The sequence below is a fragment of the Myxocyprinus asiaticus genome, chromosome 13, assembly GCF_019703515.2.
Source record: "Myxocyprinus asiaticus isolate MX2 ecotype Aquarium Trade chromosome 13, UBuf_Myxa_2, whole genome shotgun sequence".
Taxonomy (NCBI): domain Eukaryota; kingdom Metazoa; phylum Chordata; class Actinopteri; order Cypriniformes; family Catostomidae; genus Myxocyprinus; species Myxocyprinus asiaticus.
The window spans coordinates 14,570,013-14,588,144 of NC_059356.1; the positions used below are offsets into that span (position 1 = coordinate 14,570,013).

The following is an 18,132-nucleotide window of genomic DNA, read 5'->3' on the forward strand; positions in this document are numbered from 1 at the left end:
CCTCCGGAGGACGCAGACTTCCAAACGAGACACAGCCTCAGTCACCTTTTCTTACCTGCAAGTGATGCCTGTAACCATGGCAACAAACAGTAAAAAGGATGATTTTGAAGAGCTTTTAAGGATATAATACTATAGCCCTAACATTAGTGATTATCAGTGATCAAAATAACTTGCGACGCACGCACATTTGTCATATTGTCAATGACGTGACTGCGACTCTGTTCATATAGTACATCAACCAAACTTGCTCTCAAAATTTGCTTGTGAATTTAAGGGAGTTACTTCGATTAATGAATGCGCTTGTCACTCTCGAAACTAAACGAACTGTAGATGAAGAGAACGGAATTTAGCTCTCAAAACAGAACTGTATTCTGTATTTTGCAGGTTAACTACCACACATTCAAGATCTGCCCTGGGTGTGAGAAGCTAATAAGTCACCTAGTTGATGTGTAATTAGGCCTAAGCTCTGAACTCGGTTGACTGACACCTCTGTGTTTGTATTCACTCCCTGCATCAATAGCAGACCTGCATGACCACACCCTCTGGTCAAAGTCACCCAGTCTGGCACACACAGCCAAACCAGAGAGAAATCGGTCCAGATTAAACAGGCCTGGCTGGAGTGCAAAGATGGCTGTATTGCAGCTTTTGAGAATAGGGATGTAAATTTTCAGTCATTTTCATAATTGATTGTCATGGAAATTAACAATCAATTAATCATTAACGTTAATAGCGCAAAATGCGTGCGGAGAACTCCAAATAATATGTGCATAACCTACTGTTTAAATTTAATTTAAATTAATACACTTAAAGGAATATTCCGGATTCAATACAAGTTCAGCTCATTCGACAGCATTTGTGGCATAATATTAATTACCACAAAAATTCATTTCGACTCATCCCTCCTTTTCTTATAGCAAAAATATGGGTTACAGTGAGGCACTTACAATGGAAGTGGAAGGGAGCCAATTTTTGAGCGTTAAAATACTGTTTAGCCACAAGACGTAAACAATCAAGTCAAGTGAGCTTTATTGTCATTCCTCTATATGTAGAGACAAACAAGGGAACGAAATGTCGTGGCTCGCAGGACCACGGTGCTACATATATAGACATTACACATAGACCTGCCTAGCTTATATACTATACATATACTTTACATATACTTTCAACATATACTTTACAGACAATTAACACACATAGTGCAACAGTACAGAAAACAGTGCAAAGAAAACATTCAGGGCAAACAGTACAGGACATTAAGGGCATGAGGACTTTAATACTTAATATACACAAGAAATGTATATAGGTGTAAACATAAGTGTTTACCTGGTGAGCCTGGGTAGCAGCGAAGATGTTAAAGTGACCAGTGTGTATAAAACTGAGAGAGAGAGAGAAGAGAACACCCTCACAGTATTGCACATAAGAATTGTAAACAGTTCTTAAAGGAACAGACCTTGTAGAATAGCTGTGTTCTGTGTAAAGTTATAGCCAATTTTGCAACTTCATTGCCATGATGATGTAATGTCAACAAACCCCAAAATGACTGTAAAAATTATGAATTTAAACAACTTTACAGCTCAAATAATACATGAGTTTTAACAGAAGAATTAATGTAAGTGCTTTATAAAATTATAAGCTTCGCATTTTTGCCTTTAAACCTTCAAATGGGCCCTATTCACTTCTATGCCTCACTGTAACCTTAATTTTTGCTCTTTAAAAAAAAAGAAAAAAAAAAGAAAAAAGAGGGACAAGTTGAAATTAATTGTTGTGTTGATCAACATAATGCCACAAATGCTGTCGATTGAGCTTAACTTGTGTTGAACCTGAAATTTTCCTTTAAGAAATGATTAATATTCCTTTAAGAAAGTATTGCATTAATTAATAAATAAGTGATATTTCTATAATTCTGGTAATAATAATTTGTATAGAAGATAATTATTTGAGTACATTAAAACTTAACATTGTGGATCGTGGGATATTTTGGACCTTTGGATATATTTATTTTTTTAAAATTAAAGATGCACTCTAATTTTCCCCCATTAAAAATGTTTTACTCCTAAAGAAATGAATCGTAATTTTGAAACATATGTATAAAATCATGACCATTTACATGAGATGAGGACTCAGTCATATCAGTAACCTTATAAAAACTGTTATTCTACATGGGGCAGGGGAGCCATCATGGGGGCTGTCATTTTAGAATCACATGACCAGCTGAATACTCCTCACTTAATCTCAGTAACCATCTTGTTATTGGACACTTTCACTCTTGGATTAAATTAATCATGGCTGATTGTGAATAGTGAATTTCTACAATGGCATCTGTAACTGAAAACTATTGATTTTGAATGATGCTGCATCCACACCACTAGGTGTCACTGTAAGTCCAAGATGACACAAGCAAAAAGTTACTGAGTGCACCTTTAGGTCAAATCATAACGCATTGCGTAAACACTGTACATAATATACCATTTTTCTGGTGATGTCAGGTGAATGTGCTTTCATGCTTTCCTGGCGATCACTGATGTAATTGTAAGTTGGGATGAAACAAGGAGAACGGCAGATCAACAGTGCTTGTTGTCATATTGTACTTTAACCATTATCACGGTGTATGCAGAAAACAATGTTCATTTATAGAGAAACGCTTCAACATTGATTACATTTGAGCCCACTTCATCTTTACAAGAGAATAAGTGAAGGATGCACATCTGTGTTTCTTATTCTGTGTTGCAGATAAGACAGCACTAAAAGGGCAGTGCACCCTCTAGCTGCGGATGACTATAGACTAGGGATGAGCATTTTAGAGTAATTTTTAAGTCGAGTACTCTAATCCACAAAAAATGAGTACCCGATTACTCGTATATTAAAGTGTAAGTTAAAAATAACAAGTATGGCATGCACGTGATATGTCTTTTTTTGTATTATTCACAAACGTTATCAAGAACTGTTTCAAAATAAGATAACTTCAATAAACTACACTTTCCTTTTGGGAAATAATTAAATGCACAATATGCATTAATAAAAATGAGGGAAAATATTTTTTTAAATAACAGTTAAAAGATATTTGCAGTCACCCAGAGCTTACATAGAAACCAATACTGACAGCATTATGGTAATGCACATATATAAACTCTGAGTCTACATAAATCACATTTTAATATTTCACATGTTATTATTTAGAAAAACAATTGGTGAAAGTTTCTTTCTGAACTCTGTCAGTGTTCAGAGATTTCACGCATGTACACACATACTGTTCTGATAAGCTTTGGAGTTTCTTGCACCACTTAACATTTTTCCCCACCATAAAAGCAGATCCTCATCAGTTGGTTTGCAGGACTCCAACAAGAATTGAATACCAATGGAGTAGAATTCAATAAGAATCAAAATATTACAAGTATTTTCACACATTGGTTGAAGCACAGACACCATGATATCATCTTCTCTCATCCAACACCTCAATGACATACATCCACAGCACCCCCCAGTGGACTCAATTAACCCGTCGCTAAACTCCGCCCTCCTTGGTTATGGTTGCTCGCTTTGACAAGCTCTGTAGAACTCCCCATAGGAATGATTGGGAGATTGCCGTGAACGCCGCGGCTTTTGGCAAGATCTCTTAGATGGAATGGATAATATTATTATGTGGGCTGGAATGATGAGTGACATAGTAAAGCATATTTATATGATGTAAAAGGAATTGTTCAATTACACAGTTATTTGATTGAAAACTGTGGAGACTGTGAAGCAGAATTGAGGCTTTCTATTATCAGTCACTTTAAAAAGAGAAAGGCGTCATTTGCTCCTCATAACATTAGTGTAAGTGAAAAGAACTGCTTATAACGTCTCATAACACACTCACTATGATGCTGTAAACTCTTTATTTACTATCGCCTTTACTAAGACCTGAATCAATACATAAATGAATTAATGTTAGGTTATTAGCTTTAATTGACCTTGGAGCAAATGTAGGTGTCCTCGCTGATGATATACATGCTTATTTGGGAATGAGGGCAGACACATTTTAATCCATAGCATGCTGTTTATGAGATTTCTTTAAAACAAAATTAAAAAGAAAAAAACACTGCGTGTCTCCTCTCTAGGTAAGTGACCCAGCAACAACGTTTTCACAAATCATTTTGATAAAATCCCACTTAAAACTACTCAAATACACATTATTCCCATAGGCTCTCATTGTAAAAAGGCAAACGCTTGTCAGAGTATTGGCGGCGAGGCAACATTTACGAAAATAGAATTGGTCAGAAACACTTAAGGCGGTTCTTAACGAAGGGTCAGTTGTAATTGTGAGATTTGGTGAGAAATTCAAAGGGAAAGTACACTGTAATTCAGTGCTGTTCATGGCAGGCAAATGCGGAAAAGAAATTAAATTTGCGATATTCGAGTAGCATTTTTAATATTCAACTAGCTGGTGCAGAACGATTACTTGATTAGTCGAGTACTCATGTACATCCCTAGTATAGACAGTCTTTTTAACGTGTGATGTCATGATTACTGAACGCATTTGTGCTTGTGACTAGGAGGAGGGTGGCCGGGCTGTAAGGATGGACGCCTGGTGCTGAGTTACCCCAATCAGCCGGGGGGGGGATAAAGCGGAGCCAGAGATGCCAGTTCGAGAGAGAGAGAGAGATGCATGCAGCCATCTAACGTGTGCATTTTGCGTTGGGCCGGGAAGGCCAACAGTGTGAGAGACACACAGAGCTGTGTGTGTTTGTGCTGGGGATCGTGTGCTGGAAAGCACTCTTCGTGTTGTGTGTACGTGAAACTGTCTGTCATTAAAGTCCTTGTGACTGTTCACCCGGTTCCCGCTTCCTCCTTTACGATAAGCAAGAGACCATTTGCTACAGTGGTGCCGAAATCCAGGAGGGTGAGGAAGATGCGCCGTCAGAGAGTCCTTGCTGCTGATGGAGGATAACGACTCCGAGAGAGTGCTCGACTTGTTGGCACTGGAGCAGTGTGCCAGCCGGCGGCAGAAAGGGACAGCTGAGGGGCCCAGTGCCATCGCCCAGCATCGCTGAGGACCGTTGTGCAGCTGGCTGAGGACTGACTGGTGGCGTGGTCGGGAACTGGAGTTTTTCATTTTTCTTTTCTCTCTCTCTCCTCTCTCTCTCCCGGGCTCTACCACTCTCTCTCTCTCTCTCTCTCTCCTTTCCCACCCCTCATCCTGCTCATGTTCCCAGGAGGTGGGGAAGACCAGCCGGCAGCAGAACGGCCAGAAGGGCAACACCTCCCCTCCAGGAATGGGGGATGGGACAGAGTAAGTCAGGCCGGATGGTTCCCCGGCCTGAATCGGGTGTTGGGGGTGGAGGAGGGTGTGGCCGGGTAACCATCCGGGAGGGGGATAAAGAGGAGCCGGAAACGGCAGTTCAAGAGAGAGAGAGATGCACTCAGCCGTCTAACGTGTGCATTCTGCCTTGGGCCAGGAAGGCCAACAGTATGACAGACACGCGAAGCTGTGTGTGTGTGTGTGTGTGTGTGTGTGTGTGTGTGTGTGCTGGGGATCGTGTGCTGGAGAGCACTGTTCGTGTTGTGTCTGCGTGAAACTGTCTGTCATTAAAGTCTTGATTGTTCACCCGGTTTCTGCTTCCTCCTTTACGATAAGTAAGAGACCTTTTTCCACAGTGCTGAAATTAATCACCGACCGATAAGCTTAATCGATCAAATTATTAACGACAATGAATCGATCATCAATTAATCATTAACATCCCTATTTGAGACATGAATACGTATGTGTGACTTCAGAACTCTAAGATCACTCTAATTGAGGTCCGCACTTGTTTTCTTGCTTGGATCTAACGACATCATCAGTTTCTCTGTGAGAGTCTGGACTGGGTACAGAGGTGTAACCCTCATGTTCATATCAGCGCCCTGGTCCTGCTCTGAGATTCATCTCTGCAGTGAACCCATGGCTGTAAGGAAGGCATTCTGTGCTGCAAATTGCTACCTGTATTATTATCAATTTAGTTTTTTTTTTTTTTTTTTTGGTCCGTTGCCACGGCTTCTTTTTGGATGAACTCGGCTCAACAAAGATGTGTCCTTAGGAGTTCTGTCCTAGCTGAAAGAGCTTTGAGTTCAAAAACAACTTAAGCGCAAAAAATAAAGCAATCTAATACTAATTTCAGGCAATGCCTTAGCTAGACTGAGCCTATGGCTGTGTGAGACATTGACGCTGGCACATTCTGTTCCTGAGTAAAGTTTTGTTCACATCAGCAAAAAAACTAAAATAACACAACACACATCTTTAACACTCAAAACTCAAACTTCTGCCACAGATGGCAGAAACTGTCCTCTTATCTCCCTCTGCGCCGTTATTGATAACTGTAAGGGAGAATTCGACTGATAATATGTTCCTTGTCCACAAATGTTTAAGGACAGCCAGTGCTGTTATGACTTGACAGAAACCTGTTTCTCTCTAATGGTCCTGTGAGCAGTTTGCCTACCTTAGTCATGCTCAAATAATCAGTGTGTCACCATGATGACTCAACAGGTGAGGCGGCACAGAATGGCAGTGGCCTTTGCTTGTTTTTATTGTGTTTAGAAAAATTACTTATTTCACGATGAACACCCTTCAATCGCCATAATAAAAAAAAGGATTAGAATGAGATATCAGTGTGGCTATGTTGTCTTTTACCATTGGAGATTAGACACAAAGTAGCCACATGAATTTTCCTTTTGGTCTGCCAAAGAAAGCTTTTTGTCCAGAAACTTTATCCTGAAAGAAACGGCTCATCTGGTAAAGGATTATGCACATGAAAAGCCTGACTGTTATTGACTGTTAAACAGTCAAAACTTTGTTATTGATGTTTGTCATGTTTGCATGGCTCAAGACATTACTAAACGCCTTTTTAAATAATAAAAAAATAAGTTTTTTTTATTTCAATCCAGTTTCCCTCCAGTGAAATATGAAGAATGTAGATCCCACACTAATCTAAGGTGGATTTCTGCATACCTAAGAAGGGCAAATTTATAAAATTAAGTTTGTGTGTTTGCAGTTAAGTTTCAGTTTTGCATTGTATTCAAATGGACTATCAGCTTTTAATCTTCTGTGTGCAATTTCTGCATCGTTTGCGGCACCAAAAAGAATAGTGAAAATGGTCTCCAAACAAGGTTTCCCAAATTCTCCTTATGTCCCATCTTCCATTCTTCAGACAAACAAGTGATTTTATCACACTAAAATCATGTTAACAAACATATTGCTTATGCCTTGTGTCTATACTTTTGAAACGGTGAGTATTTTAACATTCAAAAATTGGCCCCATCCCTATAAAAACATCTGGACTTGGCACAATGGTCAAAGAATGTCTAGCGACACTCTACATAGGCAGCAACTCTATACATCAAAACACATTTTTACAATACTTTTGGGGTTTTAATTAATTATATGAATATTTCTAATCAGCATTTACTTCGATTCATCCACCATCTTGGTTGGATTTCTCCACTCGTAGCAAACTCGCAATGCATAATTTTTGCTCGTGCCAAATTTGGCCAAAAGAAGGTACCTTAGAAGGAATATACTTTGCATCTCGAGCATGCCTATGATGCCTTAAAATGCTACCTACACAGGCAGCTCACTAGATTTTTGCACAGAGCCATATTTGTGTGTGCACAATCTGCACATTAAACTGGGACAGGAGAAGAATTTTAACATAAAAATGACTCTTCCCAAAGCATATCTTTTGTGGTTATTACATTAGTTCAGTGCATCTACGTCTAATTTGGATATTTTATCAAGCACATAATAAAATGTAGTTCATGATGCTCTCTCATCCAGTTAAATGGATTAGCCTATTCCTAACCAGAGAGACCAGTAGATCAGGATGTGGCGGTCATTAAACGGCCTGTGTGGTCCTGGACTTAAATGCTCATTGTTTCCATGACAACGCTCTTCAAATCTGAGGCTGATCACTTCTCTGTAGTATAAAAGAGGTATTCAGCTATATATCAGGAATGTAAACGTGGGTCTTATGATATAGATCCTAACATGTAATTTACTTTTCTAGACTTTAGCTGTTTGTGTTTGGAGACTTGCTGAGATGTGACAGACGTGTAAAGCTCAGCTGATCCGCCAGTCCCTGCACTGCATGAACTGTGGATGTGGGGACGCTGCATCCTATTTGCTGATGTCTCCTGGAGACTTTAATGTAAAACATCTGTTTGCTTTTTAGAGTCCTGTTCAGCTGACTCAAACCGCTTTCTTGAGTAACTCTCCGCACGAACATCTTTGTTTGTCCATTGATTTTACGTTACCATCTACTGCTGCCATTGAGCCAGATTTAATGTATCTCTTAAACTTTCACTTCTCCAAATGATAGAAATTGATATTTTTATGTGTGTGAAAGGGAGAGGGCGAAAGCGAATTAGAGGAAGAATAATGCTATGGGTAGTGTTGACATTTGGAGTTTGTTTGCTGTCATAATAGTCTTTAAAGGACATTTATAACAGCTGTCACCTGACACGCTCCTTATTGAGTATTCACCTCTCCTTCCTTGTTGTTTAAATTTCTTATTCTTCAAATGTAACATTCCTTTTTTTTTTATAATGCTTGTTTTTCCAACAAGAAAAATTGTCTCCTAATGAGGCACGAAGTGCAAATTTCCAACCTGTTATTTGTCTGTCCAAACTAGAGGACGACAGTGGATTTTGTCGATACTGATAGCTAAGATGGTGGAAAAGGCTGATAACCGATTAATCGGCCGATAGTTTTTAAAAACATTTTAAATGTTTTTATAGAATGTTAAAACATTTCTAAGTCTTTCCTTACTCTGACGGGCTCAGATATTGAGGCTACAAGAGTCAAAAATGAATAAAACTATTGATTAAAACTATTGGCAGCTGTCTGCATAGATTTTTGGTAAAACCAATATATCAGTCTACCTCTAGTCCAAACAATACAACATGACAGAATCTCTGCCAGTTGAAAAACTTTTGATGTTTAATAGAGCATGAACATTTTCCAGCCTTTTTCAATACTTGTTCAAGTGTTTTTCCATTCATTTTTTCTGTAGGGATTTCATAAAATACTTAATAAAAGATTTCTAAGCCATGAACCAAACACACAAGCTCAGGGGTGAATCACAATATTACAAAATGTTATTTGAAGCAAAAAATAATTATTTGGAATTTAATAAAAAGATAAAGGTACAAGACTGTGTAGTGTGTACTTAATGTCTTTAATGAGGGAAATTAACTACAATCCCATGAAGTGTTCTGAATTACATAATCACATTAAAAAGCATTGGAAAATATAAAAACTTGATTTAAAGTTGATGATTATGAGAAACAGTACATGTTACGTTTTTTACAGATATATTAAAATATAGTGATGATGGAACGATATAGTTATGTATTTCACGATTCGGCTCAATATACAATATGAGGTTAGCAATTAGATATAATCTTGATTTGATATAATAACATTTAAATGACAAAGTATGACAGAAAATAGATTATTTTTTTTTTAATGTTTGTTCAAAATGCACATCATAATTTCTCATCAAATTAAAGTTCTTTAATACGCAATATAAATGCACAAAGTTTAAATAAGAGTTTCTCATATACCTTTAGGGCTGAAAAGATTAGTCAACGTTATCGACAATGTCGACTAATATTTTCGTTGTCGAATAGTTGTTTGATGTCATTTAGCGTAACATGAGATTACATTAAACTCTAATGATGACACACGAGAGCAGCACTGCAGTTTGTGCCTGACTGAGGAGAGGAAGAATTACACAGCTCACAGACCAGATGCACTCTAAACTTTCCAAACAGCTTCAGGTGATGTAGATCGCAAAGTATGAGGGAATTATAATTCAAAAATACAAAATAAGTAAATACAGAAGCACTCTCGTTGTGGAATAGTTGGAGCTGGAGCAAAACTTGTGTGTCGAGGAAACACCCCGGCGTTACATCTTAATTACAGTTATATTTAAGCATTATAGCTTTAATAAAGTTCAGATAATACAGAAACAGATCGTGTAAATAACTACAAACTCCGAAACTGGCAAAAAGAAAAGGTTAGAGTGGGCAAAGAAACACAGATAATTGGAAAAGAGTGTTATGGATCTAAACCCCATTGAGCTTTTGTGGGATCAGCTAGACTGTAAGGTGCATGAGAAGTGCCCAACAAGACTCTCCATAAGAGCAAAATCTGTACATTTACATTTATGCATTTGGCAGACGCTTTTATCCAAAGCGACTTACAGTGCCCTTATTACAGGGACAATCCACCTGGAGCAACCTGGAGTTAAGTGCCTTGCTCAAGGACACAATGGTGGTGGCTGTGGGAATTGAACCAGCAACCTTTTGCTTACCAGTTCAGTGCTTTAGTCCACTATGCCACCACCACTCCATCTGTACATTATTCCAAACTTTTGGCCGCCAGTGTATATATTTTTAATAATTTGTATGTCATCATTATTATATTCTCATTTAAAAAAATCTACATTCTATCAGTATATAATTAAATTGGATATATAATAATGATATAAGCTGTCATTGTTTGAAATAATGTGTACTGGTATAGCTATTTAAATTATGAAATAAAGTTGTATTTTGTGAGCTACAGTTTCAAATTATCTTTCCCAACACACGCGCGCGCATGTGCGTGTATTCAGCACTTGGCCCACTAAATTCTGTCCTAGTTTAGCGTAGCCCTCTCTATTTTCAGGTATTGCTCTCTCCCTACTTTTCTCTGAAGGTGCAGTACAGACCAGTCATTCATTGTCTGCCAGTCCTACAGGGAAATTAAGCCTCTATCAGCCGCTCTCGTCTTACATCACTGCATCTTTTGCATCCTGCTTTGCATTGTGGGTTGACGCATTATGTGTGACCCAGTTGGTGGGCAATACAGTAAAAATCTAGTTACAAATTATAAAAGCATGTTTTGCATTTTTTTTCACCAAATGAAAACAGGAAAGAATATTTAATCATTTTAATTTAAATGCACCAATGTACAACAATGCACAGTAATAAAAATCATTACTTTCAGATACTGTATTTTTGCTAAAATACATATTTGTGAATGAACAGCGTTGCAAAAACTACAACTTTACTCACTTAATATTTGGAACCCAGAATATTATTATAAATCGTAATTATTATTGTGGGACCCAGTCAAGTTTGTTATTAGAATATAATACTAAATTATTAATATTATTTTGAGGATTCAATTTTTGATTGTTTTCTATATTAATGCATTTTTTTTAATCATATTTATTTAACCTTCACCTGGAGCCTTTATTTTAATGCAAAACTGAAAGTGCAGTGTATATTTTGCAGTTTATTATGTTCCCCATTATAAATCTGGTGAAACACTCATCTCCTCCTGTTCTGTGATATTTTGCTGTGTTTTTAGATTTGTACAGAACTGGTAGCAGTTACAGATGTTTTGTACAAATTGCGCCAATGTGAATCTGCAGCCCAATGCACGCAAATTTTTCTGAGAGTGCTGAAAACAGAGTATCATGAGCCCTGCACTTGCACGCAGAACAGCACGTCACCCATTCTCTATGAAGCGCACACTATCCTTGTATTCATTTAATTTAATCCAGTCTTTTGAGGCTTAATCACATGTGACTATATAGGGCTGCACGATTATGACAAAAATCATAATTGTCGATTATTGCCCTTGATGCCCTTGATAATCACGATTATTAATATTGATTAAAAGATTAATATACCGTGACGCCACAAAGTAGGCAACCGCGTGGTTCTTCAGAGTAGCAGATTTAAATGGTGGATATGAGCCTGTGTGGCCATGTAACAGGTCAATAAATACACACATTTAACACATCTCTAAAGCCAGAGAAATCCAGGACAAATCTCAGTTGCCTCCGTGTCTGAGACCGTCAATCTGCGCATTTTATCACGTGGCTTGTTGTAGATGTAGCACATGTGGAGGCCCACAATATTCTCCACGGCATCCACGCACAACTCACCACACACCCCACTGAGTGCGAGAACCATACATTATAGCGACCACGAGGAGGTTACTCCAGGTGACTCAACCCTCCCTAGCAACCGGGCCAATTTGGTTGCTTAGGAGACCTGGCTGGAGTCACTCAGCATGCCCTGGATTCGAACTTGTGACTCCAGGTGTGGTAGTCAGCGTCTTTACTTGCTGAGTATTCTTCACCTCCAAAACAAGCTTAGAACATTTAAGCTGAATTACTTTATTGCTATTTTATACAAATCAAAATTGGCGCAACATGCAATGAATCCAAAATAATTACAAAGTTCTCTTCTGCAGCTTCTTTTCGAGTGTCAGGTGATGTTTCTTCAGTATTAATTTTTGTGTGCCACCATGAACAAAGGTAAAACTTACTGCAAGCATCTGGGCATCAGACTGTTTAAAACTTCGCCATTGTGCAGCCCTATGACCATATCACAATTTTGACGTTTTGATCAATTGTGCAGCCCTGAAGGATTGTAAAATTAGTCTAATACTCCACAGTTTAGGAAATGTAGTGGACAAATAATAAGTGTGTTAAAATGATTGCGATATTCACAATATTGCTTAATTTTGAATATTGCAAGAAAAATCATCGTGATTAGATCATAAATATTCAATATATCGCCCAGCCCTGTTGCAAATGTTTAAATGTATTTACTGTCAGCTGTAATGACACAATGAATTGGTAATTGTGTTCTTAGCAGTGTTAATCTGTGTTTACAGGTGTAGAATGACATGATTCATATCATGGGTATCATCAGGCAGGGAGGGGTTAACTGTTGATAAATATAGTGATCAAACTCATTGATGCCTCACAATATCAGAAACAAACATTTATATAAACACATTAATTATGATCTCCAATTCTGGCTGCTTCTACTACCACATTTTGCCTGGAACTTGCCATCTAATGTGTCTTAGAACAGGTCTCATGGTTTCTGCCTACTCATTCAACATGGATGTGGCTGGGAAGCGCCATTCTTATTGTGCAGTCGCAATTAACTGAATGCGGCAGAACCAGTTTGCAGCGGGCTACGTTTCAAGTCTGCGTTTCACAAGGTTTTATGTATGTCTCACACCAGCCCCAGAGCTGTCTTCCTCTCTCTGTCTTTTCACAGCTGTGACATTCAAATCCAAATTGTAAGCTTGACAAAGCTTGACTGTGTAAAAGAGTGTTTTATTATAGCAGACAGAGGTCTTATGTACTGTATGTGGATCGTTGTTCTTCTCTTGAAGTGGTTCAGGTTACATTTTGTAGCCACCTTACAAGCTCTGTGTGTGTTTGTGTGAGAAAGAGAAAGAAAGACAGATGAGTTGGATCTTTCCATAATGGTACCCCTTATTGTATAGCACATCAAACGCATGGCAGAGCTCACACACCTGGCTCTTATTGGTTCCAGAGACCTCAGCCTGAACTGCTTCGATTCTCTTTTGAAGCTCACCGGTGTGTGGCTTTCCGAGACTGTGATCTGGATGTCAGTTTATGCTCAGCTGTGGTGAACCCTTGGGAAACAGCTCTCTGTTGCCCAGAGAACTGATTATCAGAAAGGCAGAGAGTGGAAGCAAATGCCAAATTAGAAGAAATTGGGACAGGAGTGTCCTCACCATCACACACTTCTACTGTGCCTACTCTTGTGTCCTTTGGCTTGCTGGTGAGACACACTCTTCTACTGTACATGTGTGTACGGTTTGTTGAACCCCTGCTTTGGTCACTCAATCGGATGATTTGGGCTGTAGGGCATAGAAGAGTTGTTTTTTCTGATTGTAATGTTGCATTCCAGATGAAGTCAGAGTTGGGAATACCCGAGTTGAAATTTCCCACTTCCGACCTCAATGCTTTCCAAACAATTACATGTCACGGTCACATGTACACATGTCAAATGCACAATCTTCTAGATGCTAGCTAAATGGCTATCTAGTTACTATTTAAGAAGCAAAAAAGTAGGAAACATTGGCATTTATTAATAAACAAATAATTCTTCTTTTTTTTTCTTTTTATCCCCTTTTCTCCCCAATTTGGAATGCCCAATTCCTACTACTTAGTAGGTCCTCGTGGTGGTGCGGTTACTCGCCTCAATCCGGGTGGTGGAGGACAAGTCTCAGTTGTCTCCGCTTTTGAGACCGTCAATCTGCGCATCTTATCACGTGGCTTGCTGTGCTTGACACCGCGGAGACTCATAGCACGTGTATTCCTCTTTATTTGAATTGTCTTCCTCATAACAATACATTTTCATTTTATTACAATAAATACTGTATTTATTGTTCTAACTGAGATGCCAACTTGTGTTAATGAGTGTAGTTAAATGTACAACAAAATGCTGGGAACTATCAAAAGTCATTATAAAAACTTGATGACCCAAGAAAACGTTCTTGATATAACGTAAATACACATTCACACAAGATATGCACACATTGAATAAACTGATAAAAGGTGTTTACATGCAGGCAAAGCAAAATCAGGGTAATTGGCAAAAAAACAAATGTCATTTGGTTTTCGCTTAAACCGTTTATGACCTTTCCCTGATACAAGAACACAGTTTACGGCCTTTACATGACCTTGCACGTTGTCAGCTTATGAACCACAATCAGTCAAATTCTACATGACACATCAGTTCGGGTGGAAGTATGCAACTCAGTGTTTGTGGGTTTGTGCGGATTGGCATACTACCACACTATGCCAACTATTTTTGAAAGGAATGTAATATGCAGCATGCACACCATGCTCAGTTTGTGAATTTTCTGTAATGAATTCCCAGCTGACCTACTTAATTTCCCAAAATATGCTTTATGTGACCGCAGAACACTGTGTTGGGTACTACTGTATACCATAAAAATGTCCTTGACAATAGAGCTGGGCATCAATACAGACTTTCTGATTCTTTTGGATTCTGATTCACAAGCTCTCAATTCAGTTCTATTTCCATTTTGATTTGTTTCCAATTAATTGGTATATTTCAGTTAGAATGTCCATTTTGCTACATACGAAAGCAATTTGATCATTTTCAATACAAATTTTGTTACCACACCAAAATACTAATTTGAGTAATTGTTGATTCAAGTTATTTATTATACAAGACAAATAGAGACTCGGCAAAAACAAGTAGACTAATAAATAACATTTTAACATGTACATATTTAAATAAATAAAATAAACGATGACTAACCAATTTCTTGCAAGTTCTTTGGGACAAAGTATAAACATATTTATGATGATTTTTTTTTTTTTATGTTTGTTATAATGTATCATTTACCATAATTTAACTGTACGATTAATTAATTAAAACATTTTAATCGATTCACAGCCCTACTAATATTGTATGCGAACCTCAAAGAACATTAAAATAATAAAAAAGGCATATTATTTAAGGTTTATTTATACAAGGATTAATTTATCTATTTTTAATTGTACAGTTTAAAGTGCAGCATTAGAATTCCATTCTGAACATCCTTTTTTTCTCTCTTTCTCTCCTATAGAGAATGTTCCGGTAGAGCTGCGAGACCCGTTCTACTGTGACCAGTATGAGCAAGAGCACCTGAAGCCTCCCGTCACACGCCTACTGCTGTCCCCTGAAATCTACTGTCGCGCTTACGGTCTTCTGCTGGGCGGAAGCCCTGGGGCCGAGGGACCCCCCAAAGATATCCCAGCTCTCCTGCAGCTCCTGGCCAGAAAGGGCTTGGCACCCAAAGACCAGAATGCCCCCGTGACAGAGTCCGAGCTCCGGCAGAAGCCCATAAAAATGGTATGACACATTAGTTGTGCACATGTCTTAATGAATTATGTACTATGATCTTAAATGGGTTTCTTTTTTGCTGAGCTTGTCGCAGGTAATTATGGGAATACCAAATCCACGACTAATACATGTGATGCTGCCTCAAATTTGAGACTACCTTTGCGTTGAGAGCTGCCTATGATGCACAGAGATGCTGTTTATGTAGGCAGCTTGCTCAGTTTTGAGACCCAGGCAGCCATTTCCATGATTTATTGAGCATGGGTGTCTCATTGCAGTCCACCAGTTCAGATCAGGGGATATCAAAGCTGAATTGGCCACACCAGAGCCTGGCAAATGTTGACCTATCTCTCAGGACTCATTGGAGATGGTTTCATAACCCTGTGCTTTGCCGGACTGGGGGTTGTTTGCTGGAGGTGAAAGGGGGTTTCTGGGGAGGGGCGAGTCTTGTTTATGCTTTGATTCCAGGGATTATTCTTCCTCCTCCAGCAATCCTAGAGGATAAGTACATCCAGCTGTAAGGGACAGGACAGTTATTGAAAAGCCCCATGCTAAGCCCTGGTTCACTGGGGTGGGCGGAGACACGGAGAGGGTGACAAAGAGTGGCAGGGTCGAGGGATCAGTCCTTAAAACAATAACCAGACAAAAGACAGCAGACCCTGTACTGATGTAGCACTTTCCTCCTGCTGGAAGGGATGGAGCTAATGGACACTGGAGTGTTTGTTTCTTCTCAAGCACCAAGCTTTTTACATTAATTGTGAGTCTGCGCTCAAGAGACGGATTTTTTCTTACAAGATTTAATCAGATTTAGCCAAGAGACATTAGAGACATGTTGGCAAATATAAATGTGGCATAAGTTCAGGGCTGTCATGATTAATGATAGACCAATATGTCAGCCAGGCAAATGAATCAGCTAATATTTGTTTTGAAATTGACCCATAACTTTTTCTGCTTGACCAGTTACCAGAAGTGTTGGCTCCCCTTGTGTCAGTTCCCAATCTACTGATTTGCATTATCAGTGGATATTGCAAATTTTCTGTTCTCAAACGTTAATGAATTGTAAGTAGGGATGCACCGATGTATCGGCCGCTGATATTTATCAGACAATTACTGACCAAATTAAACCATCGGCATATCGGTTATGAGCATGAAAACGCTGATATGAAAAGCAGTTGGTTTATTTATATTTAATTATCAACACACTTTGTAAAAACTCTGTGCAATCAAATGCACAATCCAGAAATAATGATAGTCACAGAATGGAGAAGGGTTGGCACTCCTAAGAAATTAATATTTAATTTTTATTCTTTCTTGTTCTCACAGTTGTGAAGGTGGCACTTTCATGATGAGGGAAACCATTCAAAACGCTTTTGACTCATTTTTTCATTTGAGACATTGGTATGGTATACAATAAAGGGTTAGTTTACCCAAGAATGAAAATTCTCTCATTTACTCACTCTCATGCCATCCCAGATATGTATGACTTTCTTTCTTCTGTAGAACACAAATTAAGATATTTAGAAATATTTCTCAACTCTGTAGGTCCATACAATGCAAGTGAATGGGTGCCAAAATTTTCAAGCTCCAAAATCCACATAAGGGCAAAATAAAAGTACTTCAGATGACTCTGGTGTGGGTGAGAAACAGATCAATATTTAAGTCCTTTTTTTTTTTTTTTAACCATAAATTCTCCTCCCTGCTCAGTCAATTTACTTTCTCATTCTCCTTCTGTTTTTGGTGATTCAAAGTCTTAATGCATATCACTCCCTAAAGGGCAGGGAGGAGAATTTATGACAAAAAATAACTTAAATATTGATTTATTTATTTATTGATATTAAATATTGGCTGTTCTCACCCATACCTATCATATCGTGTCTGAACACATGGATTTAACCATTGGAGTCATATGGATTACTTTTATGCTCCCTTTATGTAGATTCTGAAGTTTCAAAATGTTGGCACCCATTCACTTGCATTGTGAGAAACTACAGAGCTTAAATATTCTTCATAATATCTTAATTTGTGTTCTGCAGAAGATAGAAAGTCATACACATCTGGGATGGCATCTGGTAAATTATTTCATTTTTGGCTGAACTATCCCTTTAAGGCTGCATGATTAATTGAGTTAAAGCTGATGTAATTTCTGCATCACTAGTGCCACCAAATGGAATTGCAAAAATGAACATTGTTTTCAAAATAGCTTTCTGAATATGCCCCCTGTTGCTGTTGGTCAAACAAAGAGATTGGCCGTTGGTTGAGTCTATGTTATTAGGGATGGGTTTTTTGGTCATTTTGCCTACTCGAGTACTCGGGCTAATTATTCGTCGAATACTCGAGGTGCAATGATATGTACATAACTGTATATATAATAACATGTCTGACAAACGTCTTTGGCTGCTGCATTGCATCTTGTTGTTCCAATGTATCATCTATTCATTA

The 18,132-nt window shown here is 38.3% G+C and overlaps 1 protein-coding gene across 3 annotated transcripts in view; it reads left to right on the forward strand.

Annotated features, from left to right (window-relative positions):
- LOC127450072 (calmodulin-regulated spectrin-associated protein 3-like) overlaps positions 1–18,132 on the forward strand; it is a 60,670-nt gene that overhangs the window by 4,999 nt on the left and 37,539 nt on the right. For all 3 annotated transcript variants that reach the window (XM_051713800.1, XM_051713803.1, XM_051713802.1), the window contains exon 2: positions 15,440–15,705. In XM_051713800.1, coding sequence (XP_051569760.1) covers positions 15,440–15,705 — 266 coding nt within the window. The remainder of the gene's footprint in view (positions 1–15,439; positions 15,706–18,132) is intronic.